Raw genomic sequence first — 10482 nt, 5'->3', positions numbered from 1 at the left:
GGTGTGGAAAATGTTATTTTCCCTGAACGAGCTACATGACTTTGAAATTCTCTGCCTTAAAAGCCGTGATGGAGTGGGCATTGAATATTTTTAAGATAGATTATTTTTAGGCAGAGCAATCAAAGGTTATCAGGAGTAGTGGGAATGTGAAACACTAACAGTTTCAGCCACGATCTTACTGACTTGTGGGGTTGGCTTGAAGGTCGAATGGTCTGCCTTTACTGCTGTTTTGCAGATTCATTTGTACATAACTGAGTCAGAGGAAATTGAAATGGACCCTTCTCAAAAAGCCCTCTTCAGTATAAAAGGAATGGTTAAATAATGAGTTAGAGAAAATTCTAGACGTCCAGAAGTTCTACTTTCCAAAATTGTGCTCATTATGAAGAATGTTCCCTATTCAGCTATGTCTTAATTGAAACCGCAACAGGATAGAATGCTAATTGATGTGATTTCTCTGGGAGCTGTTTACTCATTTTAACAGTGTCCAAGTCAAGGTAATTCCCTCCTGACTAATGTTTCCTCAAAGCTGTATGGCTACAGAGAAATCTTGAATCAGTTTGCTTTATGTTGGTATGGGAACCTAAAATTTTTAGACCTTTCTCTCTGAAGGACATGCTAAAATTTAAATTATTCTAACAAAATCAATTTTTAAAAGAATGTTACTACTTTGTCCAGATGTGAAGATTGTTTTGCATTTGAATATTAAAAATCAGAAAATGAAAATTCAAATTCTTTTATCCTCATGTAACTACGGCATTGATTTATTTTGTTTATAAAAACATGATGCACATTTTTCACAAAATTACTCTAATCAATTTTTCTTCCAGTTTAAGGCACAGTTGTGTCCTCACTGGTTTAAATTATTCATGCTTTAATCAATTAGATTGTGGACATGTCCATACACAGCAGTGATACCGGAGTTACACACCCACATAGACTGCTGTTTCCCATCAGATGTTATGTTTGGTTGCAGGTGCATATACTGTGAGATGAAAGCTAGGACTGTGGTTGTCCTTTTGAATTGCATGTTTGCATAACATCAAAGTCTTTCCTACGAATTGTTTCTTAATCCATAAAACGCACCCATGAAACTTTGCTTTCCCGTTTTCATACGAACCATGAGCCGTCCAAGAACCAGTGGGTTCAACTGCAGAGTGTCAGAATTTGACAGGCTCAACAATATTGCCACAATTTTGAAATATACAATGATTAACTATCATTTTGCTGTATTTGTAACGTAGACTTTAATGTACTATAGAAAAGAGGAGACATAAGAAATTTCAATATTGTCCCAGCTGGAAGTTCATCCTCTACCCTATGTAAACTTCAGCCTCTCTAAACTTTTGTTGTCCATATCCTACACCATGCCAAGAATCCCTCACCCATTCCATATTCTACTTCTCTCACCTCGTCCCCATACCCCAACCATCATCACCAACCCACCCAATGTTCTTACTGACTGACATCAACTCCTGGTTGTTCAATGCCTTATATTTAAATTTCTAATTTCCTGTTTAAATATTTCCATCATCATCCTCTGTTTAGATCTGTCATCTCCTTTGCACCCATCACCCCAATCTATCTATTCGTCTGGCTCTGCTCTTTTGTGCTTCTCTCTCATCACTTTTCCTAAAGGTGGTCATATCTTTAAATGTTTAGGTCCAACACCAAGTAATTCCCTCCCTACAAATGTTCCTTTAAAACTGCATGGCTGCGGAGAAATATTGAATACGTTGCCAGTGCAATGAATAGGCCCACAAAAAAAAATAGAGAAAATATTGCTCCTGGACCATTCTATTTCCTCATCTCCTTCTTCCCCTTTAAAGCCCTCTTTAAAAGCCACATCTTTGTCCAAGCATTACTCTTTTCTGCAAATGTCCTTGCTCTAGTTCAGTGTCTATTTTTCATCCATTAAGATACAATATAAATGTGCACTAAACATAACTTTATTAAAAGTGCTATGAACCCAATGGTAGTATGTTTTCAATAGGTTCACGCAATTATCTTCAATTCTAAATTGTGGCTAGATTGCCAGATGGAGCAGTGAAAATTAGAAGTGTCTCCATCTTAATGAGACAAGAACTGCTATTTGCATTTATTATAACATAAAAGACATCTATAGGAGTGTTATCAAACAAAATTTACTGCATAAGGAAATATTAGAGAAATGCATTTAGGGATATCTTAATGGAGATAGCAAGAGAGATTTAGGATCAAGGCAGCTGAAGAAACAAGTACGAATGTTGAAGCTCAAAGCAGGAAAGTTACATAGTACTTGTGTGTATATCCTGCCTGATTATGCACAGCCTTGATGGCAAGTAAAGATAGGCATGATGAAAGTAGCTGGGATTTCTAACGTAATGATATTTTAGAGATAGCAAATCAGGAAAAAGAGGAAAGAAATGGGAAGAGACAGAATTAGGCACATACTTCATGCCATCCAAATGTGTAATGCAGAACCACGTTGTTGGGATATTCATTCAAACTTCCTAGAAATGTAAAACATTATCTATATTGCCATAGTAATTAAAGAAATAAATATGCATGCACCATAATTTCTAAATCACAGTTTGCACTTGCCTTAATAGGTGAAAAAAGTATTCATACCAAAACAGGCTAAGACTCCCCGACTGACAGGATATCCAAAAATGTTGCCACATCTTTTTCTTTGGTTGGTGCTATTTCTGTTGCTTTCAAATTCATGAATAATTTCTTTTGACAGGTATTAATACCTCCAGAGGCAGCATGGCCAAGATTACCAAGATTATTGTGATTCATTTATAGTCCACATTGCCATTAGCAGCAATACTATAAATTAAATGCAGTATTAAGAAGCATGACATGTTTAAGAGAATTTGGAATACATTATCACAAGTGGCTTTTGAAGCAAAATCAATCACAGTTAGGAGGAAAATATTTTTCAAGAAAGCTTTTTCAAGATGCGGCCAGCATGGTAGGTAGTATTCAGGCTCATTGGTGCTTGTTAATTCAAGGCCAGCGGCATTGTTTTCTCTACGTATTTTTTGTCGTTTATTCTTTTCTTCTTCCTTTCTTCTTCATCTTCGAGACTGGAGCAGTGTCAGCAGGGCAGTGTTTGCAGCGTTGGTAGTGTGGCCTGCGACTCCTGGTAACGTGGCAGAGCATGGAGCCTTGACTCCTGGCGGCAATATTCCCGAGCTTGTACTCCTGGCGGAGGTAAGCTGGTAGTGCCTGGAGCTTGTACACCTGGTGAAGGTAAGCTGGCAGTGCCTGGAGCTTGTACTCCTGGTGAAGGTAAGTTGGCAGTGCCTGGAGCTTGTACTCCTGGTGGAGGTAAACTGGCAGTGCCTGGAGCTTGTACTCCTGGCGGAGGTAAGCTGGCAGTGCCTGTAGCTTGTACACCTGGCAGAGGTAAGCTGGCAGTGCCTGGAGCTTGTACTCCTGGGGGAGGTAAGCTGGCAATGCCTGGAGCTTGTACTCCTGGCAGAGGTAAGCTGGCAGTGCCTGGAGCTTGTACTCCTGGTGTAGGTAAGCTGGCAGTGCCTGGAGCTTGTACTCCTGGTGGAGGTAAGGTGGTAGTGCCTGGAGCTTGTACTCCTGGTGGAGGGAAGCTGGCAATGCCTGGAGCTTGTACTCCTGGTGGAGGTAAGGTGGTAGTGCCTGGAGCTTGTACTCCTGGTGGAGGTAAGCTGGCAGTGCCTGGAGCTTGTACTCCTGGCAGAGGTAAGCTGGTAGTGCCTGGAGCTTGTACTCCTGGTGAAGGTAAGCTGGCAGTGCCTGGAGCTTGTACTCCTGGTGGAGGTAAGCTGGCAGTGCCTGGAGCTTGTACTCCTGGCAGAGGTAAGCTGGCAGTGCCTGGAGCTTGGACTCCTGGCAGAGGTAAGCAGGCAGTGCCTGGAGCTTGTATTCCTGGCAGAGGTAAGCTGGCAGTGCCTGGAGCTTGTACTCCTGGCGGAGGTAAGCTGGAGGTGCCTGCAGCTTGGACTCCTGGTAGAGGTAAGCTGTCAGTGCCTGGAGCTTGTACTCCTGGTGGAGATAAGCTGGCAGTGCCTGGAGCTTGTACTCCTGGTGGAGGTAAGCTGACAGTGCCTGGAGCTTGTACTCCTGGTGGAGGTAAGCTGGCAGTGCCTGGAGCTTGTACTCCTGGCGGAGGTAAGCTGGTGGTGCCTGCAGCTTGGACTCCTGGTGGAGGTAAGCTGTCAGTGCCTGGAGCTTGTACTCCTGGTGAAGGTAAGCTGGCAGTGCCTGGAGCTTGTACTCCTGGTGAAGGTAAGCTGGCAGTGCCTGGAGCTTGTACTCCTGGTGGAGGTAAGCTGGCAGTGCCTGGAGCTTGTACTCCTGGTGGAGGTAAGCTGGCAGTGCCTGGAGCTTGTACTCCTGGCGGAGGTAAGCTGGAGGTGCCTGCAGCTTGGACTCCTGGTAGAGGTAAGCTGTCAGTGCCTGGAGCTTGTACTCCTGGTGGAGATAAGCTGGCAGTGCCTGGAGCTTGTACTCCTGGTGGAGGTAAGCTGGCAGTGCCTGGAGCTTGTACTCCTGGTGGAGGTAAGCTGGCAGTGCCTGGAGTTTGTACTCCTGGCGGAGGTAAGCTGGTGGTGCCTGCAGCTTGGACTCCTGGTGGAGGTAAGCTGGCAGTGCCTGGAGCTTGTACTCCTGGTGGAGGTAAGCTGGCAGTGCCTGGAGCTTGTACTCCTGGTGTAGGTAAGCTGGCAGTGCCTGGAGCTTGTACTCCTGGTGGAGGTAAGCTGTCAGTGCCTGGAGCTTGTACTCCTGGTGGAGATAAGCTGGCAGTGCCTGGAGCTTGTACTCCTGGTGTAGGTAAGCTGGCAGTGCCTGGAGCTTGTACTCCTGGTGGAGGTAAGCTGTCAGTGCCTGGAGCTTGTACTCCTGGCGGAGGTAAGCTGGTGGTGCCTGCAGCTTGGACTCCTGGTGGAGGTAAGCTGGCAGTGCCTGGAGCTTGTACTCCTGGCAGAGGTAAGCTGGCAGTGCCTGCAGCTTGTACTCCTGGCAGAGGTAAGCTGGCAGTGCCTGGAGCTTGTACTCCTGGTGGTGGTAAGCTGGCAGTGCCTGGAGCTTGTACTCCTGGCAGAGGTAAGCTGGCAGTGCCTGCAGCTTGTACTCCTGGTGGAGGTAAGCTGGCAGTGCCTGGAGCTTGTACTCCTGGCGGAGGTAAGCTGGCAGTGCCTGCAGCTTGGACTCCTGGTGGAGGTAAGCTGTCAGTGCCTGGAGCTTGTACACCTGGTGGAGGTAAGCTGGCAGTGCCTGGAGCTTGTACTCCTGGTGTAGGTAAGCTGGCAGTGCCTGGAGTTTGTACTCCTGGTGTAGGTAAGCTGGCAGTGCCTGGAGCTTGTACTCCTGGTGGAGGTAAGCTGTCAGTGCCTGGAGCTTGTACTCCTGGCGGAGGTAAGCTGCTGGTGCCTGCAGCTTGGACTCCTGGTGGAGGTAAGCTGGCAGTGCCTGGAGCTTGTACTCCTGGCAGAGGTAAGCTGGCAGTGCCTGCAGCTTGGACTCCTGGTGGAGGTAAGCTGGCAGTGCCTGGAGCGTGTACTCCTGGTGTAGGTAAGCTGGCAGTGCCTGGAGCTTGTACTCCTGGTGGAGGTAAGCTGGCAGTGCCTGGAGCTTGTACTCCTGGCGGAGGTAAGCTGGCAGTGCCTGCAGCTTGTACTCCTGGCGGAGGTAAGCTGGCAGTGCCTGCAGCTTGTACTCCTGGTGGGGGTAAGCTGGCAGTGCCTGAAGCTTGTACTCCTGGTGGAGGTAAGCTGGCAGTGCCTGGAGTTTGTACTCCTGGCGGAGGTAAGCTGGCAGTGCCTGGAGCTTGTACTCCTGGTGGAGGTAAGCTGGCAGTGCCTGGAGCTTGTTCTCCTGGTGGAGGTAAGCTGTCAGTGCCTGGAGCTTGTACTCCTGGTGGAGGTAAACTGGCAGTGCCTGGAGCTTGTACTCCTGGTGGAGGTAAGCTGGCAGTGCCTGGAGCTTGTACTCCTGGTGGGGGTAAGCTGGCAGTGCCTGAAGCTTGTACTCCTGGTGGAGGTAAGCTGGCAGTGCCTGGAGTTTGTACTCCTGGTGGAGGTAAGCTGGCAGTGCCTGGAGCTTGTACTCCTGGTGGAGATAAGCTGGCAGTGCCTGGAGCTTGTTCTCCTGGTGGAGGTAAGCTGGCAGTGCCTGGAGTTTGTACTCCTGGTGTAGGTAAGCTGGCAGTGCCTGGAGCTTGTACTCCTGGTGGAGGTAAGCTGTCAGTGCCTGGAGCTTGTACTCCTGGCGGAGGTAAGCTGCTGGTGCCTGCAGCTTGGACTCCTGGTGGAGGTAAGCTGGCAGTGCCTGGAGCTTGTACTCCTGGCAGAGCTAAGCTGGCAGTGCCTGCAGCTTGGACTCCTGGTGGAGGTAAGCTGGCAGTGCCTGGAGCTTGTACTCCTGGTGTAGGTAAGCTGGCAGTGCCTGGAGCTTGTACTCCTGGTGGAGGTAAGCTGGCAGTGCCTGGAGCTTGTACTCCTGGTGGAGGTAAGCTGGCAGTGCCTGGAGCTTGTACTCCTGGCGGAGGTAAGCTGGCAGTGCCTGCAGCTTGTACTCCTGGTGGGGGTAAGCTGGCAGTGCCTGAAGCTTGTACTCCTGGTGGAGGTAAGCTGGCAGTGCCTGGAGTTTGTACTCCTGGCGGAGGTAAGCTGGCAGTGCCTGGAGCTTGTACTCCTGGTGGAGGTAAGCTGGCAGTGCCTGGAGCTTGTTCTCCTGGTGGAGGTAAGCTGGCAGTGCCTGGAGCTTGTACTCCTGGTGGAGGTAAACTGGCAGTGCCTGGAGCTTGTACTCCTGGTGGAGGTAAGCTGGCAGTGCCTGGAGCTTGTACTCCTGGTGGGGGTAAGCTGGCAGTGCCTGAAGCTTGTACTCCTGGTGGATGTAAGCTGGCAGTGCCTGGAGTTTGTACTCCTGGCGGAGGTAAGCTGGCAGTGCCTGGAGCTTGTACTCCTGGTGGAGGTAAGCTGGCAGTGCCTGGAGCTTGTTCTCCTGGTGGAGGTAAGCTGGCAGTGCCTGGAGCTTGTACTCCTGGCGGAGGTAGAACCAGAAACTGGATTCTTGGCGACAGCAAGGCAACACAAACAACAGAACCAGGGTTCCCTGGGGCATCAGCGCCATCGTTGCTGTTACCAGAATGGAACTCCTTGAGGAATGGAACACCTTGCAGAAGCCCTGAAGTGTACTTGAGACCCCAATTTGAACAGAAGACGAACTCTTATCTAAGAATATTTTTTATCCTTATTGTACCTCAAAATGGTACCAGATTTCACTGCATCCTCAAGATACATGATAATAAATAAATCATCATTCAAAGTAGATAAATGCTTCAATATTCAAGGAAGATTAACGGATGTGGGAAGAGAGCACGGACCGATATTAGAGAAAGAAATTGTTTTTAAAATAGTAATGTGGCTTATGGTGTTCACTGTTTAAAAGTAAATAGAATAACAACTTTAAGTAAACATACAAATCTACCAGCCTCTGTCCCATATGCACAAGTTGCTACCTTTGAAAAAAATCACAATTTACTGCCTAGCTTATCAATAAAATGCATTAGAGAGCATGAAGTTGCTGTATTGTAAATGTGAACAAAACACTCCACAGAAAGGTAACTCTGACAATTTAAGTAAATATTTAATGATGTCGTAGGTCACATGTTTACTCACTGTCACTTTCTCCAGGATTGAAAATTGACTATTACTGTTATATTGTCTCAATCCTCTTGCTTCTAAAAATTAATAGAGAATTTAACACTGCAAAACTTAAAATTATTTTTTATTTTGCTTTCCCTTTCTGCCCTTTCTTTTCCCTGTTAATGCATTCTTTCTTTCCCTATCTTTATTTTGTTACCTAAGCCTGATTTTATGAAAGCATCCACTCACTCAATTTACACTTTCTTAATCTTTGTGCTGAGAATTTCACCTTTCCTCAGTCCGATTAGTTTATGAGACACTGTGGGTAGATTCATACAGGAGTATGAGCAACATGGGCTTATGGTGAAATTTGTGGCACAATCAAATGAGAACTGCAGCAAGGCCTGTCTCAACTTTGGGAGCAACTCACTGTATCTTTTATGCATTTGATTGGCAGTGAAGTGAGATTTTTGCCAAGCACTAGCGAATTGTCAATTAAGGGAGATTACAGCTTGTTAACAGCCTCATTAACACCACAACTTGGCGTCATTATATTCAGCTACTTACCTAACCAGACACTCCAAACAAGGGGGACATGAATTTTGAGGAAGACGTTCAAATGAGCACCAGGAGATGTCAGCTTGCTACTGGCTCCGAGGAGGAGGGCACAATCCATTGCCACAAACTGCACAAGCCTGTTGCCCACAGACGTTGGAATTCGAACTTTGCCAATGTCTCATTACCATCATGGTACCTCTCCCAACCATATGCAGGTCACATAGCTACCATGGACTTGCATTGCAGAATCCACCAGCAACAGCACTGAAAGGCCATGACAAAGACACTTTGGGTGCAAGGACAGGATCCCAGCTAATGAATTAGACCAATTTCAGGCTGCTTGCTCACTCACTTAGTACCAACCTCTTTGTTCACACACCCATATCTTGCTTTGCCATGCCATGCTGTGCCAAATAACACAGTCACATATCTAGGCAGCTTGCTTTGCTAGTCAACAGTCCTCTGTCAAGCAATTTGCTGTATTACAGAGTGCTACATCAATATCACACCTGCATCACATGCCAGCAGCTTATGTAGCAAGCACACTGCTTGATGATTTACGTAGATGATTTGGAGTTGGGGACTAAGTGTGGTGTGTCAAAATTTGCAGATGGCACTAAGGTGAGTGGTAGAGCAAAGTGTGCAGAAGACACTGAAAGTCTGCAGAGGAATATAGATTGTCTAAGTGAGTGGGTAAAGGTCTGGCAGATGGAGTACAATGTTGATAAGTGTGAGGTCATCCATTTTGGTAGGAATACCAGCAAAATGGACAATGTTTTAAATGGTAAAAATTGCAGTACGCTGCTGTGCAAAGGGACTTGGGTGTCCTTGTGCATGAATCGCTAAAAGTAGGATTGCAGGTGCAGCAGATGATTAAAAAGGCAAATGGAAGTTTGTCTGCCATTGCTAGAGGGATGGAGTTTAAAAACAGGGAGGCTATGCTGCAGCTGTTTAGGGTCCTGGTGAGGCCACACCTGGAGTACTGTGTGCATTTTTGGTTTCTTTACTTGAGAAGAGATACACTAGCACTGGAGGGGGTGCCAAGGAGATTCACTTGGTTGATTTCAGAGTTGGGAGGGTTGCATTTAAGAGGACAGACTGAGTAGACTGGGATTATACTCATTGGAATTCAGAAGAATGAGGGGAGATCTTTTAGAAACATATAAGATTATGAAGGGAATAGATAAGGTGATAAGGTTGTTTCCACTAGAAGGTGAAGCTAGGACTAGAGCACATCGCCTCAAAATAAAGGGAAGCAGATGTAGGACTGAGGTCAGGAGGAACTTTTTCACCCAAAAGCTTATGAACCAGTGGAATTCCCTGCCCAGTGAAGTGGTTGAAGCTACCTCTCTGAATGTTTTGAAGGCAAGGCTAGATAAATTTTTGAACAGTGAAGGAATTAAGGGTTATTGTGAGTGGGCGGTTAAGTGGGGCTGAGTCTCAAAAAGATCAGCCATGATCTTATTAAATGCTGGGGCAGGCTCGAGGGGCCAGATGGCATACTCCTGCTCCTAGTTCTTATGTTCTTATGAACAGCAAGCAGGCAGCCATGTCTCAGTCTTAGGGGAATGGTCCTCACCGTGCCCATGGAGACAACTGTCAGTCAAGAGCAGCCTCTGGTACCATTCTACCATGGTGATTTCAGGTAGGATGTACTTACCTCTTTAGTCCAGGGAGTGGCTCCTAATCAGTCTTGTGGTTCCACAGCAACCAGTTCAGATGTAGGGCCAATGCTATCAGGGCGATACTGGAGACAGGCTTCAGGCAGGGGTCTGAGCACTTCTTATCCAGGGTTAATAAGGTGTAGAGCTGGATGAACACAGCTGGCCAAGCAGCATCTTAGGAGCAGAAAAGTTAATGTTTCGGGCCTAGACCCATCATCAGAAATGGTGGAGGGAAAGTGGGTTCTGAAATAAATAGGGAGAGAAGGGGAGGCGTATCGAAGATGGATAGAGGAGAAGATAGGTGGAGAGGAGACAGACAAGTTAAAGAGGCGGGGATGGAGACAGAAGAAGTGAGTGTAGGTGGGGAGGTAGGGAGGAGATAGGTCAATCCGGGAGGGATGGACTGGTCAAGGGGGCGGGATGAGGTTAGTGGGTAGGAAATGGAGGTGCGGCTTGAGGTGGGAAGAGGGGATAGGTGAGAGGAAGAACAGGTTAGGGAGGCAGGGACGAGCTGGGCTGGTGTTGGGATAAAGTAGGGGGAGGGGACATTTTGAAGCTTGTGGAATCCACGTTGATACCATTGGGCTGCAGGTTTCCCAAGCATAATATGAGTTGCTGTTCCTCTAACCTTTGGGTGGCATCGTTGT

General features: G+C 47.1%; 1 protein-coding gene across 1 annotated transcript in view; it reads right to left on the bottom strand.

Annotated features, from left to right (window-relative positions):
* Window positions 1-3079: 3079 nt before the first annotated feature.
* Window positions 3080-10482, bottom strand: part of LOC132210486 (mucin-19-like) — a 55756-nt gene continuing 48353 nt past the window's right edge. Inside the window, exon 3 of the mRNA XM_059650823.1 lies at window positions 3080-7152. Within this exon, the coding sequence (XP_059506806.1) occupies window positions 3080-7152 (4073 nt within the window). The remainder of the gene's footprint in view (window positions 7153-10482) is intronic.

This window comes from Stegostoma tigrinum, chromosome 14 (genome assembly GCF_030684315.1).
Source record: "Stegostoma tigrinum isolate sSteTig4 chromosome 14, sSteTig4.hap1, whole genome shotgun sequence".
In the NCBI taxonomy this organism is placed as follows: Eukaryota; Metazoa; Chordata; class Chondrichthyes; order Orectolobiformes; family Stegostomatidae; genus Stegostoma; species Stegostoma tigrinum.
Note: the sequence above shows the minus strand (reverse complement) of the source record. Positions and strands in the feature narration are given on the sequence as shown.